Genomic DNA, 16,060 nt, shown 5'->3' on the forward strand with positions numbered 1-16,060 from the left:
ACTCTGGGGTTGCGCGCTCATCTCGCATTATTGGCCGAGGGAGCTGGCGTATAGCTTCCAGGTCATATGGCCAGCATGACAAAGCCGCTTCTGGCAAACCAGAGCAGCACACGGAAACGCTGTTTACCTTCCCGCTGGAGTGGTTCCTATTTATCTACTTGCATTTTGACGTGCTTTTGAAGTGCTAGGTTGGCAGGAGCTGGGACCAAGCAACGGGAGCTCACCCCGTCACAGGGATTCGAACCGCCGACCTTCTGATCAGCAAGCCCTAGGCTCAGTGGTTTAGCCCACAGCGCCACCTGGGTCCCTTCTTCGTGCTTAGGTGTTTGTAAAAAGTATTGCAGGGAACCCTGAACCCTTGAGTTTCTCAGCAGCTTATTGGGGGTTTTCAGTGATACGAACAGAAATGCCAAGAAGCACCCCTAAATTATAGTTGACTATTCCTTCTTGTCTTCACTTGCAATAAACAAACCAGAAGATGGTTGGAGTCCATTCAAGGGGTCAGGGGTGACACTGATATCCATTGGGGCAGGGCCAGCACCCTGCAGAGACAAAATATGCACCCAGAGGTGCCTGGAACAGGAACAGTTGTGCAAAAGACACGCTGACCCTTTGGCTGATGTGCAAGGTTCTTCAGCATTGAGGTACATGTACAGGGCTGGCCGAGGTATATTGCTGCCTGATGCAGAGCAACAAATGTCCCTCCGGACACATAGTAGCCAGTGCCAGTCAAGTTTATTTAGGGACTGGAGATGGAGAATCGCACACCTCACTTTGCCTAACAGTAGAGCTGGTGCGGTGGAAAGGCTTTCTGAACGTACAAGGTGAAACATCACTCTTCCACCCTGAGTTCACAAGAAACAGTAAAGTACAGACGTAAAAAAGAAGACTCCAGCACTTCCGCCAAGGAGTTAGGAATGGTGCAAATGCTTCTCTTTTCCCCCTTTGGTCTTCACGGGCCTCTGACATATGCTGGGCTGGGGCTATGACTGAGGGATCACTGAAGGAGCTTTGTGATTGATTGGGGATTTGAACCCAGGGCTCACCAGGCCTATTCCAACACTCTAGGACTGCTATACACTGACACTCTTGGTAATTTTGCCTTGGTATCACAAGTGTGAGAATTTCAGGTATTTAAACATGAAGCTTGTTGGGCGAAGGAAATCGGGCTGAAAAATGTGACTGCATTATATGCCTCCCCCGCCCCAAGGACTCAAAAACCTCTCCCTCCCCCATTAAAAAGGGTTGAGTCAGAATGTGAGGTACCAGACACATACTCCCCCCATTTTAATCTGGAAATTCAGAGCTGAAAAAGCACGGTCAGTGCACTAATTTAGGGTGGACAACAAATGGGCCTCTAGGTACATTTTTTGGGACTACATCTCCCATCATGCCTCCTTATTGGCTATGTTGGTTGGGGCTAATGGTTATCAAAGACTGCCCTAATGCATGAGAAATGGTAAAATGCCATCTGTGACTGATAGATTTTGTAAGTACCTGCAATAAAAACAGTTTTTTAAAAAATCTGCTCAATCAGGCACTATTTTAATCTACCTGATTAACTGACTAAATGTTGTACCTTACACCTCTGGCCTTGGCATTTGACACTACAATACAAAGCAGAAGACTAACAGCAATTTTAAAAAGAGCTTTTATTAGGCATTGCAACAGAATAAATGAGAGGCACACACAAGAAATCAGGCCACTAATGAAATATACAGGCAACAGGCTTGCAGGATAAACAGGAAGTATATCCTAGGAGGAACCCACAATTATTTATGTAATTCACTGCCCATAAGATGTTGCAATGGTGAGCAGCACAAATGACTTCTTGAAAAGTCTTTGTTAATCCAGCAGATCAGGCCAATCAAAGCATGATTCAATAGAGACAAATAGAAGGTTCTGCACTTAGGCAGGAAGATAGCCATTTGCAAATACTCCTGAACAGCCAATACTGACAACCAGCAACTGAACATGGAAGGCACCTGGTGGTAATTATGAGAGCATAGCAGCTAATAGACGGAGCTGTGAACTAAGAAGTGTCCCAGTTCAAAACGTACCTCAACAAAATCTATTGGTATCTATGCAAAACTAAGTTCATTGAGTTCAACAGACTTACTCCCAGGTAAGTGGGTATAGGGTTGCAAACACCAGTGGTAAGCCCCTTTCAGTCTGCCCCACCCATATTCTGCAATTCATTGATAATTTTTTTTTGATGCATCCATTCATTCAGTTAAATTAATTGTACCCTGTTTCTCCGAAAATAAGACATAGCCATAGCAGGATTTTTAAGCATTCAAAGAATATAAGCCATACCCCATAAATAAGACATAGAGGCGCAGCGGCAATGCCGGCCATGGCAGGAGAAGGAGGGGGAAATAATTAAGACATCCCCTGAAAATAAGCCATAGTGGGGTTTTTTGAGGAAAAATAAATATAAGACGATGTCTTATTTTCGGAGAAACACGGGTATATAGTCAAAGCCTTCACACACAGAGGGCAAAAGCAAGGCATTCCTCTAAAATCACACAACATAAGTCTGTAAAAGTCTACAGCATAGAAGCTTAGAACACAAAATTTAAAATTGCAATGCATTAATATAACAAGCAAATTTGGCTACAGATATGTAATTTGTAGAGAGTTTAACTATCACTTCTGGGGGGTATCAATCTGAGAACCAATAAAAATAGATAAATCAACAAATGGTGCAAAACATCCTCAACCTGATTACATCCATCAATGCATTTCCATGCCATCTGAGGCATTCCAAGGTATCTCGCCTCCAAGGATGCTGAGGGCATCTGCTGAAACAAAGTCAGCATCTCAAGGTAGTGAGGCCTTGAATGGTTGTCCTTAATTTGAGGGTCCCAAATAACAGGCAGTGATTGTGGATGCTCTGGCTTGCTTGACGTCATGCTCAAATATCCAATTTCCAAGTTCACGTGAACTAAGGAGATTTCAAGCCCTATGCTTGTCTTGCTCCAACCAGCTGAGCTTGGTGAGAATATGGTCCTCAAAGGCGCCGAATCTATGCCAGTAGCAGATCAATTCTGGCCGCTATTGAGGGGAGACCCAACTCAGCTGTAGGATGAACCAACAGAGTCCAAGGAGGAAGCCCCGATATCTGCCTCATAAATTTATTTTGTAGGACTTCTCATTCAGATTTGACACCAGTTCCTTAAATTTCATTTGTGTGCATTGATAATAATAGAGACCAACTTTACAGAGGACAGTGATTAACAATGCATTTGGGAAATTAACACTCTAAAATGCTAAGTATGATTACTGTCATGAGACATGCGTTCATTATGGGAATTCATATGTAACTTGGTATGTTCTGAATGTTTTAATTACTCTTAATACTTAAATAGCTGTTGTATACAATTATAAATGATGGGACACCTAAATTATATCCTACTTCCATATAACCTCAGGAAGAATAAAAATCCTTGGCATATGTTGTCTTTCTGTAGGTAAGAAGGGACAATGCAAAAACCTCACAATTGTTTATAATGTAGAGCAGTAGAAAGATAGCCATACATGCATATTTCAAAAATAATTCTCCCCATCACCCTTTCACCAAAATTAGTGAATAGACTTTTTACTTCAGTAAATACAGTGGAACCTCGGGTTACGTAACATCCTCCTTACAAATGCTTTGGGTTACGAGCTCTGCTAACCTGGAAGTAGATTCTCCCGGTTGCGAACTTTGCCCTGGGAAGTCGTAGTGCCGGCAGCACTGCAGCAGCGGGAGGCGCCATTAGCAAAAGCGCACCTCAGGTCAAGAACAGTTTCCAGTTACGACTGGACCTCTAGAACTGATTAAGTTCATAACCGGAGGTACCACTGTAGACATATGGGAGAAGGTTGTGCCTTATCCCTCCCCCCCCCAAAAAAATAAAAGTGAATTCCCCTACAAAAAAGTTTGGATAAATTATTCTTGTAAATTCATTTTATCACATTCATGTCCTTTGTTTCCTTGGCAGTGCAATCTGAGGCATGTCTGCTCAGAAAACCCCATAGAACTGTGTGTATGGGACTACGGCCTCAGAGTTCAGAGCATCATACATGGGGCTTCCAAGCAGTAGCCCACCCAGGCACTGATCAGGCCCCAAGCATGCCTAATGTTAGCAACGTGGCTGCATCAAAGTAGCTTTAGACCAGGAACAGGAAACCTGTGTCCCTCACTCCACCCTGATGTTGCTGGACCACAAATTTCTATCATCCCTGTTGGCCATGCTGGATGGAAGTGATGGAGTCCAAAGGTTAGCCACCCCTGCAGTAGAACATGTCTGGAGTGGGGAGAACATGTCCTGGGTAATCCTATCTGAATCAGGGAAGCATCGTTGCTAAATTATACCACCAAATATCTATTTAGTACCTTTTATCCGTACAACACTCCTTTGCCATACCCTCCAACATTTCTCCATTGAAAAAAGGGACATCCTAAGAAAAAGCAGGACATTCCAGGATCAAATCAGAAACCAGGACGGCTTCTCTAAACCCCGAAGCTATTTCAAAGCAGTTACAAAAGTAATTTCAATAACCTACTAAAATGTAGCTAAAACTCATTTTTTAGGCAACACTGGTTTCGCCTTTTAAAAACTGCGCCCATCAGGCATGAGAAGTAGTGCCTTGCCCAAAGTTACCCATTGAGATTTATGGTGGAGATGTGACACTGAGCCCCGCAACTCCACGCCAAACACTCCAACTGCTGCATCTGCCTGGCCTTCCGAGGCTGGTCATCACAGCGGGTTGCCAACAGGATTGGTTCTTTTACTGGCTTCAAAGGCAGTGACCAAACCAATGAGTGAAGGATAGGAGGTGTTTATCCTGGCTGGATTACAGACAGAATAAGCAATACTTGTGGCTCCTTCAGTCCCCAGCAACCCCTCAGAACAGCAGTGGATGGACTCCCAAAGGGGCTGGAATGCAGGGCTGAGGTTCTTTGCTGAGGTTCTTTCCAAGCCCCCGTTATCTCTTACAAACATTCTCAGAAACTCAGAAACTATGGGATCCCATAGATCCCAGCTGACCTTGAAACCCTGCCCAGAGTTGAAGTGATAGATAAGAAATGAGCCACCTTACCAACAGGTGTCCAACACACGATTAGAAATGCTGCTGCCACACAGCCCAAACCAAGGTTTGGGCACTAACTTCTCACAGTACAAAAGTCTTCCACATTTCCATTGCACACAGGAAGTAGCCCTGTACAGGAGGACACTTCAAGGTTTGATTCTGTGTGTATGTGCACTTGTGGGGAAAGAGATCGTGTCATCTTTCTTGCTACCCTATTTCTCCGAAAATAAGACATAGCCATAAAATAAGCCGTAGCAGGATTTTTAAGCATTCAAGGAATATAAGACATACCCCCAAAATAAGACATAGTGATAGGCGCAGCAGCAATGCTGGCCGCGGGAGGAAGAGGAAGGAAAAAAATAAGACACCCCCTGAAAATAAGCCATAGTGTTGTTGTTTTTTGGAGGAAAAATAAATATAAGACGGTGTCTTATTTTTGGAGAAACACGGTATTAGTTCCTGCTTCTGCTTAGGCTGAGGGAGTACATAGGCTGAATCTTCCCCCAGCTATGAGCATTATGAGCTGCCCATGTCATTAGCTCGGGGGCTTTGGCAAGGAACACTAGCAGAAGAGTGAGCACGTCACCTTCAGCTGAGTGGGCCCCAATGGGCTCACGTCCATAGAAATGTCGGAACAGTGCCCCAAGCTGGTAGCTCATGCCAGGAGATCTTTCCAGTTCCTTCAAGGCTGGCAGTGTGTCCAGGCAGCCAGTGCTCAGGGGCAGGTCAGTGTCCACTCGCCACAGTTCTGCACGAAGCAGAGGGAAGTCAAAGCCAAGGCCATTGTGGGCCACCAAACAGACGGGGCCCATTTGCCGCCGCAGAAACCCTTTTAGGATCTCCACCACACCGTTGTTGAAATCTGCTTTGCAATTCTCCTCCAGGTTTCGGTTGCTCAGTCCAGTAATCCTCTCTGCTTCAAGGGTGAAGGGCTTTTGGGGATCAACACAGAGAGTGAGCTTGTCTATGATGCGGGGTAGCTGGGGGGTGCCCAGCAGTGGAGAGCGCTGGAGCGAACGGTGGTGCACAGCAAAGAGGCAGAGCTCAGCCAAGCGAGGCTGGTCACGCGGCAAGCCGGTGGTTTCAAGATCGAGGAAGACAAATGTCTGGAAGTCCTGCAGAACTGCCATGGCTGGCGGGCACAGAGGAAAAGAACATTAGAATCTTTACATACACAAGCAGGGATTAAATCCACAGCACTGGGCCATAATGAAAAGCAATAACATGAGCGCAGTTCTCCCCTACATGTGGAGAGACAGAGCTTCAGCTCACACTCATCCCACAGCAGTCTCAGCTGCAGGAGAGAAAAGCCACTGCCAAACTTCAGAAGTCGCCCATCTCTTCACCAGGGGTAACAGCTCCACCCAGGCTTGCATGCATAACACTTCCATGCACAATTCACCAGTCCCCGTCCCCCCCACCAGCAGTGAATAGACTGATACAGGAGAAATTACAGCCTAAACACAAAAGTACAATGCAATAAATCATAAATAAAAATATAAAACAGCAACAACCTAGATATACCACGAATTGAGCACAAATTGCATTTGTACTCCCACCGCAAAACAACTCTCCCAGCCATTTTGCTGCCTTGAGTGCAACAGCATAACATATGAAGAAATATCCTTAAGTGCCAGGGAATGAAAAGGACCCAAGTGGAGAATGGAGGCTTCTGCCCAGCCCCCCGGCAGTTCCACTGTAACAAATGTTAGGCAGGATAAGCTCACAAATTACTAGAGTTTAGACTGGGGAAAGTTTGTTGTGGCCCAACAAGAGGCCCTCTGCCATCTTCATTCATTTTACTGTTGCTAAGGATCTCCTGCTCAAATGCCATGATGACAATACAATTTTACAAAATTTAATTATTATTTTAGCCGATTCCTCCATAGGTAGCTCAGTGCTATGCCAAAATATTTATGAACCCCCAATGTGTCAATTTTATAATTTTTAACTGCAAGTTCCCAGCTATAATCCCAGCTATAATTTGTGCCCCCTGCCTCCAAATTGTGTCCTTAAAAATAAAATAAAATTGGTTCATACCTACTTTTATTTCCCAGGCTATACTCAGTTTGGCATTTAGCCTCTGCAGGGTTGGCCATGGGACAATGCACTTCCCACCCCACAAAGATTAGTAACCCAAAGTATAGATTGTGTAGGAAAGGCAGTAACAAGTCCAAATGACAGTCATCTGCTCAAGTTCACGGTCTGGGTTGTACGCATGCCTCTCCCACCTTGGCCTGTGATACCGTATATAGAAAGAAAAGGCAAAATTAAAAAAGCACTTCCCCAACCCCATGGATTGCCACTCATGCTGTTTCACAATAAAGGCAGCCATCTGCCCTGCAGATGAGGAAGGAAAGGACCAGATAAACCAGGGGTAGGTGCTGTGGTGCTGTGGATTAATCCAATGAGCCTAGGGCTTGCCGATCAGAAGGTCCCTGCTCCTGCCAACCTAGCAGTTCGAAAGCCCGTCAAAGTACAAGTAGATAAATAGGTGGGAAGGTAAACAGCGTTTCCATGCACTGCTGTGGTTTGCCAGAAGCGGCTTTGTCATGCTGGCTGGCTCCCTCAGCCAATAACACGAGATGAATGCCGCAACCCCAGAGTTGTCCACTGGACCTAATGGTGAGGAGTCCCTTTACCTAGGCAACCTAAGGCCCGGGAGCTGGATGCGGCCCAATCGCCTTCTCTGGCCCAAGGATGGTCCGGGAATCAGCATGTTTTTACATGAGTAGAATGTGTGCTTTTATTTAAAATGCATCTCTGGGTTATTTGTGGGGCATAGGAATTCGTTCTTTTTTTTCTTCTTTTCAAAATATAGTCTGGCCCACCACATGGTCTGAGGGATTCAGCCCGCGGCTGAAAAAGGTTGCTGACCCCTGAGATAAACTCATGCAGAGTGTAGTAATCACAGCCCACACACTACAGTACTGTACTAGGAAGAGTACATCCCCCACTCCCCAATCTCTCTCTCTCCCTCTCAACCACCACAGAGAAGGAAGAAGTTGCATCTGATGGGATTCTCCCTTCTCTGAAACTCCTAAAGATACAGGATGCATTTTGCAACTCAGTCTACAGGCACGTGAACAGTGGGGACTAAACCGATGTGGCCTCAGTTTTCCATCCATAAAGTGGAAATAATATTGATCTAAGTTGCAGTGTTGCATACAAGAAAAACATATTATATTATATACCCCACCCTGCACTTCCGCTGGAGCTGTAATAATGAATAGTGTGAGATGTTCCAGTCACTTCCCCATGTTTCATAGTAAAAAGACAGGAATTCTGGATCTCACTCAAAGCCTCATATGCTCCTCCCACTGCTCCTCTCAAGATCTTTCCAAATAATCCAAGATTTCAGTGTTCCAGCAAGACATTTAACCCTCCCTCTCAACTAAAGAGTTGAGTTGTTTGAGGGAAATCATGGGTAAAAAATCCTCCCAAAAAGGGACAGGCTTGGGGGGGTGCAGAACCTCAGTTAATTGAGTATTTTCAATTATTTAAAATTATTTTTGTGTATCTAGGGGGGCACTGCCCCCTGCTTCCCCCCCCCCCCCCGCTATGCCCATTCCCAAAGCGATGGACAGGAGCCCTGGTCTTCTCTCTCTCTCAGCAATCTATAATTTCACATCAGATCCAATAGGGGCCAAATCCACTGCCCATAAAGGGTTTCTGGAGTCACAGTGAAAAGCTTTCTGAAAAGTGTCATTCTCATCTGGCAATGGAAAAAAGCGCCATTCAATCTTAGTTCGAAAGGCATGCATGAATGAAACAGCAGGAAGCATAATGTGTGAATGTAGCATGGAAACATGTAGAATGCTCTTCTTGTCACATGCACACACGACGTCACAGAACTAGAGAATTAACTCAAAAGGGCAACTCAGTGAGGAAGGGAGTGCAGCATGTTCCAGAAGACAAGTGGCTGGTGCTTAAAAGAAATAAGCAGAAAAATACAAAAGGAGAGCCTAGAGACACAACAAACTGCTAAGCCTGCATTGTGGGGGAATATGTATTTTCCTCTCCTGTTAGCAAAACTTACTGGGTTGTATCCAAAGTTTGCTTTGAGAAGATCCATTGAAATTAATGGGCCAGCACTAATCATGTCCCTTAAGGTCAATGGGTCTACTCAGAGTATGGCTTTATGTTAGATACACTATCCAATCTATTTATCTTTTGGTTTAAGCTGTTTCTAAGTGACCTTTCAAGACATTTCCAAGGCAACATACATCGATAACAAGTACTGTATACGATTTCATGAAATTCAAAGTGTAAAACTACAATTAAGTTGGCTGGCAGGGGTTTCAGGACCAACAGCTATGCGAGCCAAATGGAGCCCCCATGGTCTGGGGCAGTATACCTTTGAATGCTGTGCTACGTAAGTAGCGGGTACAAAGAATAAGAGAAGGTCTTCACTACGTATCAGGCTCTACTTTGTGAGCGTCCGCACCCAGAGACGTCAGGCTGGCCGCCACCGGAAAGCAAGAAGGCTGAACCTGACGGGCTTCGGCCCAGGAAAGCGATTTACATGCTATAACCCCCAATGCACACTGACATACTCGGGAGAAAATGCAGAAAATCATTGAGACGCACTTCCAGAGGGGGAAAAGCAAAACAAAATCGGGTGACAAATCGCGCTCCTCCCAGAATTAACCCCCCCCCCAAAGAACATAACAATGCGATTTTCCTCTCCCGGGGTTCCCCCCCCCCCCAGTAAAACTCACCGGATAATTTACTGACTCGCCCAACAAAAGCAGCAATGACTTCGGGTTGCGCGCGGCAGGCTTTTAAAAGCGGACTGCGGGGAAACCGAAAGCAACATGCCCGGGCAAGCCCTGCAAACCCGCCTCTGGGCGTCACGGCGCGGGGGGGGGAGCAAAACAGGTAGCTACACCCCCGCAGGAGCCTTTAAAGTTCATCCATCAGTTAAGCAGCGAAGGGACGGGAGCTATTCGATTGGACGCAAACCCCTCTTTGCCTCTAGGGGGCGCTTGCGTAAAAGAGCCGCTTATCTAGAGTCCCTAACATGGGCAGATGGGTCACGGAATCCGGGATTTATTACCGGTATAATTACTGTATTTCTTACTTACTGTATTTCCCTTCTTTTCCCCTGAGGGGTTTTTAAGCAAAAGTTTTCAATGTGGTTTACATTTACATTACATACAGCAGCAGCAGCAGCCATGCACTCAGACCTGAAACAGTAGAACCTTTCACCTTGGCGTTTGACTTGACACTTGACTTGAGATATATTTTTAGGAGGCACCCTAAGTTTTGAGATTTTATGTTGTTTTAAATTGTTGTTAATGTTGTGTTTAAAATTGTTGTAACCTGCCCTGGGACCTCAGGGTGAATGGCAGGTAAACAACAGGAGGAGGAGGAGGAGAAACTAAAATAAACAAATTACTGGATGAATAGGAAAACTCTTACCTGATACCTACAGCTTGTGCACCAGATGTGTAGCCCTGGGGATAGCATCCCATTTTTTGGAGCAACCAACATTCCCCCAGGTGTGACCCAGGCAGATATGGTCATTAACACTAAAAAAAATGGTGTGGATATGACACACTTCAGAATGACCTTAACAGATTAGACAACTGGGCCAAAGCAAACAATATGAATTTTAACAAGGAGAAATGTAAAGTCACTTGGGCAAAAAGAAAGAAAGAAAGGCACAAATACAGGATGGGAGACACCTGGCTTGAGAGCAGTACATGTGAAAAAGATCTAGGAGTCCTGGTAGACCACAAACTTGACATGAGTCAACAGTGTAATGCAGCAGCTAAAAAAGCCAATGCAATTCTTTGCTGCATCAATAGGAGTATAGCATCTAGATCAAGGGAAGTAATAGTACCACTGTATTCTGCTCTGGTCAGACCTCACCTGGAGTACTGTGTCCAGTTCTGGGCACCACAGTTCAAGAAGGATACTGACAAGCTGGAACATGTCCAGAGGAGGGCAACCAAAATGGTCAAAGGCCTGGAAACGATGCCTTATGAGGAACGGCTTAGGGAACTGGGTATGTTTAGCCTGGAGAAGAGAAGGTTAAGTGCCAGGGAGTATGGTCAGTGGTGAGGGATGATGAGGAATTGGAGTCCAACAACTGTCCCTGACAGGTTCCCCCCCTCTGCTCTGAGTTACAGAAGCCATCTCTCTTCATATCCAAGAGACTGTCTTCTTCTCTGTGCTCCTCTAAGTGAGCAACCCTTGACAGGGACTCCAGTGCCCAAGGTTTGTATGAGAAAAACACATACATCCTCAGTATTTTTTTAATAAAGTTTTTATTGAAGAAATCTAACAACATACATTATCGATAATTGTAACCAATTACATCCCCCCCTTTTTTATGCCTTCCCCACCCTCCCTAGACTTCCCTCAGCTCCCCCTTCTGATTTGTTTGCGCATGTTATTCTCTGCATGTTGTAAAATTGTACATTTCCTTATCTTGTCTGTCCTCTATTATACTAATAAATTGTGGATGTTTATTCAAAACCTGCCAAGGAGTCCAAATCCTTTTGTTGTCTTTTTAAATAGTTTGTAAAAAGTTCCCATTCTACCTTAAACTTAAAGTCACAATTGTCCTTCTCTCATAGTTTGTATGTTAACTTTGACAGTTCAGCATAGCTCATCATTTTTTCTTGCCATTGTTCTTTTGTTGGGACTTCCTCATCCTTCCAGCCCTGTGCTAACAAGACTATTGCCGCTGTTGTAGCATACATGAATAAGTTCTTTGTTTTCCTTGACAGGTCTTGTCCTAAAATCCCTAATAAAAATGCTTCTAGGTTTGTTTGTTTTTACAAATGTCCTTTTAAACATTTTTTTTCCAGTTCATTATATATCATCTCCCCAAAATTTCTAACTTCTCTACATCCCCACCACATATGATAAAAAGTACCTTCTTGTTCTTTACATTTCCAACATTTATTTGATCCAGTTTTATACATTTTTCTCATTTTTACTGGTGTAATGTACCATCTGTACATCATTTTCATGTAGTTTTCCTTCAAAAGAGAACAATCTGTAAACTATGGAAATCCACTTTCCACAGTTTTCCTCAGTCCTCAAATTTTATATTTTGTCCTATATCTTGTGCCCATTTGATCATAACCAATTTGACCTCTTCCTCTTTCGTTTCCCATTCTAGCAAAATACTATATGCTTTCTTCAGTAGTTTCACATCCTCTTCTATCACTTCCTTTTGAAATATAGAGATTGTATAACTAAATCATTTATTTCTATCTTCCTTAAACATCTCATTTAATTGTCTGTAATGCAGCTAACTCTGAAAATTGTATTTAATTTCTTCATACTCTATTAATTTCCATTTACCTTCTTGTTCTTCCAATAAATCTCTATATGTAGGCCATTTCCGCTTTTTGCCAAGCGGTTTGAGTAACGAAGCTTCTGTTGGTGAAAGCCACCAAGGTGTTTTTTGTTCTATTAGATCCTTGTATCTTTCCCACACTCTCATTAATTATTTCCTAATTATATGGTTATAAAATCCTTTATGCACTTTCCTTTTCCCATACCATAAATATGCATGCCATCCATATCTGTTGTCATGTCCCTCCAAAACTAATGCTTCTTCCTTTTCCAGTTTTATCCAGTCCCTAATCCAAACCAAACACGCTGCCTCATAATATAATTTAAGGTCTGGGAGGGTGAAGCCTCCTCTTTCTTTTATCTTATGTTTTATCCTAGGCCTTTTGCTCCCCCTCCCCCAAAATTTGGAAATATCATCTTGCCATCTTTTGAGGCAGTTATCCTTAACCATTAATGGGACTGTCTGAAAAAGAAAGAGCATTTTCGGCAGCACATTCATTTTTATTGCCACAATTATTCCTAGCAGGGAGAGGTTAATTCTGCTCCATCTTTCTAAATTTCTTTTTATCTCTAACCATACTCATATAGGGATGCGGGTGGCACTGGGTTAAACCACAGAGCCTAGGGCTTGCCGATCAGAAGGTTGGCGGTTTGAATCCCCGCAACGGGGTGAGCTCCCATTGCTCTGTCCCATCTCCTGCCAACCTAGCAGTTCAAAAGCACGTCAAAGTGCAAGTAGATGAATAAGTACTGCTCCAGCGGGAAGGTAAATGGCGTTTCCGTGAGCTGCTCTGGTTCGCCAGAAGCAGCTTAGTCATGCTGGCCACATGACCTGGAAGCTGTACGCCGGCTCCCTCAGCCAATAAAGCGAGATGAGCGCCGCAACCCCAGAGTCGGTCACAACTGGACCTAATGGTCAGGGGTCCCTTTACCCTTTATACTTTTTCATAATTGTCTTTATACACATTTAAGGTTGGGGACCCTGGATTAGATTATGCTCGGAGGTCCTTCACAACTCTACAATTCTATGATTCTATGAAATGCCACATTTGCTTCTACACCACACACAAGATTCTTCCCTTCCCTCTTTCTTTAGTCATTAAACTTGGATAAAACTCAGAAACTCTTCGCATGAGCAATCATCCAGGAATCAATTCCAATAAGTGTGCTATGGGTGTCCACACATACAGAACTATGGGTGTCCTAAATGTAATTGTGTTTTTGTGTGTATGCCTGTGCACATGCACATGCAGCTAGTCAAGAAGAGGTTTAGTGTGATCTCTGAGACCAGTAGCTGCCGGACAACATTTTATGGAAAGGAGCCTTCCTGAATAATCAGGCAGCTCTGCTGAATGCTACTGCTGCTGCTAACATTTAAAGATTTGGAAACCCTAGAAATACAAAGATAATGTATGAACAAACGAATGGTGGTGCATATTTGTGATCAGAAACTGCCAAAGGGTTCCACTTCCTCAGCTACATAGAGCTCAGCTTTAGATCCTTTTCTCTTTATTTTCTTTTAGCTTATTTTCAGTCCCTCCCCATGACTAAGCTGCCCTCCAGGAAGCTCTGGGAAACAGAAACAAAAAGTATCCCAGAAGAATAGAAACGAAAGTGTTGACAAGGTTCTCAGAAAATGGGTTGCAAAACTCCTTTCCTTGGGAAACAGAAATGTATACAGTATAGTAACTGTATACAGTGGTACCTCGGGTTAAGAACTTAATTCGTTCCAGAGGTCCATTCTTAACCTGAAACTGTTATTAACCTGCACCACCACTTTAGCTAATGGGGCCTCCTGCTGCCGCCGCGCCGCCAGAGCACGATTTCTGTTCTCATCTTGAAGCAAAGTTCTTAACCCGAGGTGCAATTTCTGGGTTAGCGGAGTCTGTAACCTGAAGCGTCTGTAACCCGAGGTACCACTGTAGTAGCAGAACAAGACTCACGACTCCAACTGAATTTAACATTTAGAGTACAGAAGTCCTTCGATATAGCCAAATTTCACATAATGGTGCAGACAATGAAGTCTGTATTCAAAGTATTAATAATAAAATCCCACCATGTGCCATAGAACGCGTTATCCACACCCTTGGAGAGTTGCAACTTATGTGTCACTTTTTTCCTGCAATAGTCCACATATTTTGGTACTGTAGCGATATTTGCAAATTCTGTAACGTTTTCCCTTTCTATGCAGCCTGCAGCCAGCATCCGTCAAAAGTTCTCTTGACCAATAGTTTGACATGCACCTTTCCATAGGTTTAACGAAGAGAGCGGTGGAGATATGAGGACAGAACATTTCAGTACAGTGGTACCTCGGTTTATGAACACAATTGGTTCCGGAAGTCTGTTCATAAACTGAAGCGAACTTTCCCACTGAAAGTAATGGAAAGTGGATTAATCTGTTCCAGATGGTCCACGGAGTACTTAAACTGAAGCGTTCATAAACTGAAGCGAACTTTCCCATTGAAAGTAATGGAAAGTCGATTAATCCGTTCCAGACGGGTCCGCGGAGTACTCAACCTGAAGCGTACTTAACCCAAAGCATGGGTGTAATTGGTTCCGGAAGTCTGTTCATAAACTGAAGCGTTCATAAACTGAAGCAGACTTTCCCATTGAAAGTAATGGAAAGTGAATTAATCCGTTCCAGATGGGTCCGCGGCGTTCATAAACTGAAAATTCGTAAACCGAGGTGTTCATAAACCGAGGTTCCACTGTATATTACATATTTCTCTATACAGTACTGTCGTCCAATCTATAATAAATAAATGGTGTCCCCAAATTGTGACCCTTGGGACACTACCGTCATAAATGGAAAAAGATCCCTCTGTCCCCAGTGGCATAGCAAGGCCAGGTGGCCCAATGCATAAAATTTCTTATCAGCCCCCAAACTGAAATTATTAAAAGAAGGAAATACATTATACTTACAGTTGCAAGTGTTATTTTCTGGTTTATTTACTTAACATTGTGAGCACTTAAAACCTGTTTTCCCCATGGGAATTTATTATTAATGTTTTTGTTTTTTTACTTAATTTCACTAGTTTGCAGCCTACTGTTGATGTGGAATTCAGGAAGCTGAGGTGCTGTGTGAGTACAAGTGCAAAAAACAAGCACCAGTGTGGATATGCCCCTACTCTTACAGAGCTTACCTAGAATACAAGAAGAGCCAGTGGCAGAGGAGGGGGTGCGGTGGGGGGGGTGCAGGCCACCCTGGGTGTCATCACTGAGGGGGTGACAAAATGACAAAAATATGAGGGTTTTCGTTTTTAAAAAATTGGGCTCATGAAACACCCATGGCATTCTGCACCCACCGCAGCCGCTTCCTACGCCTCTGCCTTCAGATGTCTTCTAAACGTCAGATAGTTGTTCATTTCTTTGACATCTGATGGGAGGGCATGCCACAGGGCAGGTGCCATCACCGAGAAGGCCCTCTGCCTGGTTCCCTGTAACCTCACTTCTTGCAGGGAGGGAACCACCAGAAGGCCCTTGGAGCTGGACCTCAGTGGGTGGGGGTAGAGCTGAACAATTGGGGTGGAGATTCTCCTTCAGGTATACTGGGCCATTCACAGGGCAGTGCTGGATTAAACCCTGTGGAGGCCACTTGGCAGTCAAAATCTGGGCGGGAGGGGCCGGCCTCGTGCGCACGCTGGAATAACATTGAACTAAGAAA

At 44.1% G+C, this 16,060-nt stretch overlaps 1 protein-coding gene across 1 annotated transcript; it reads right to left on the bottom strand.

Annotated features, from left to right (window-relative positions):
• Window positions 1–1,633: 1,633 nt before the first annotated feature.
• Window positions 1,634–10,008, bottom strand: TREX2 (three prime repair exonuclease 2). Its single transcript, XM_035141097.3, has 2 exons — window positions 9,801–10,008; window positions 1,634–6,211 (listed from the first exon to the last, which is right to left on the bottom strand). Exon 2 carries the CDS (start codon window positions 6,207–6,209, stop codon window positions 5,532–5,534), a length of 678 nt encoding a protein of 225 aa, XP_034996988.3. The 5' UTR covers window positions 6,210–6,211; window positions 9,801–10,008; the 3' UTR covers window positions 1,634–5,531.
• Window positions 10,009–16,060: the final 6,052 nt, after the last annotated feature.

The sequence above is a fragment of the Zootoca vivipara genome, chromosome 15, assembly GCF_965207765.1.
Source record: "Zootoca vivipara chromosome 15, rZooViv2.hap1.1, whole genome shotgun sequence".
Lineage (NCBI taxonomy): Eukaryota > Metazoa > Chordata > Lepidosauria > Squamata > Lacertidae > Zootoca > Zootoca vivipara.

What these genes read in the sequence shown, in the direction of transcription:
- TREX2 (XM_035141097.3), bottom strand. Translation starts at nt 6,209, where the DNA reads ATGGCAGTTCTGCAGGACTTCCAGACATTTGTCTTCCTCGATCTTGAA.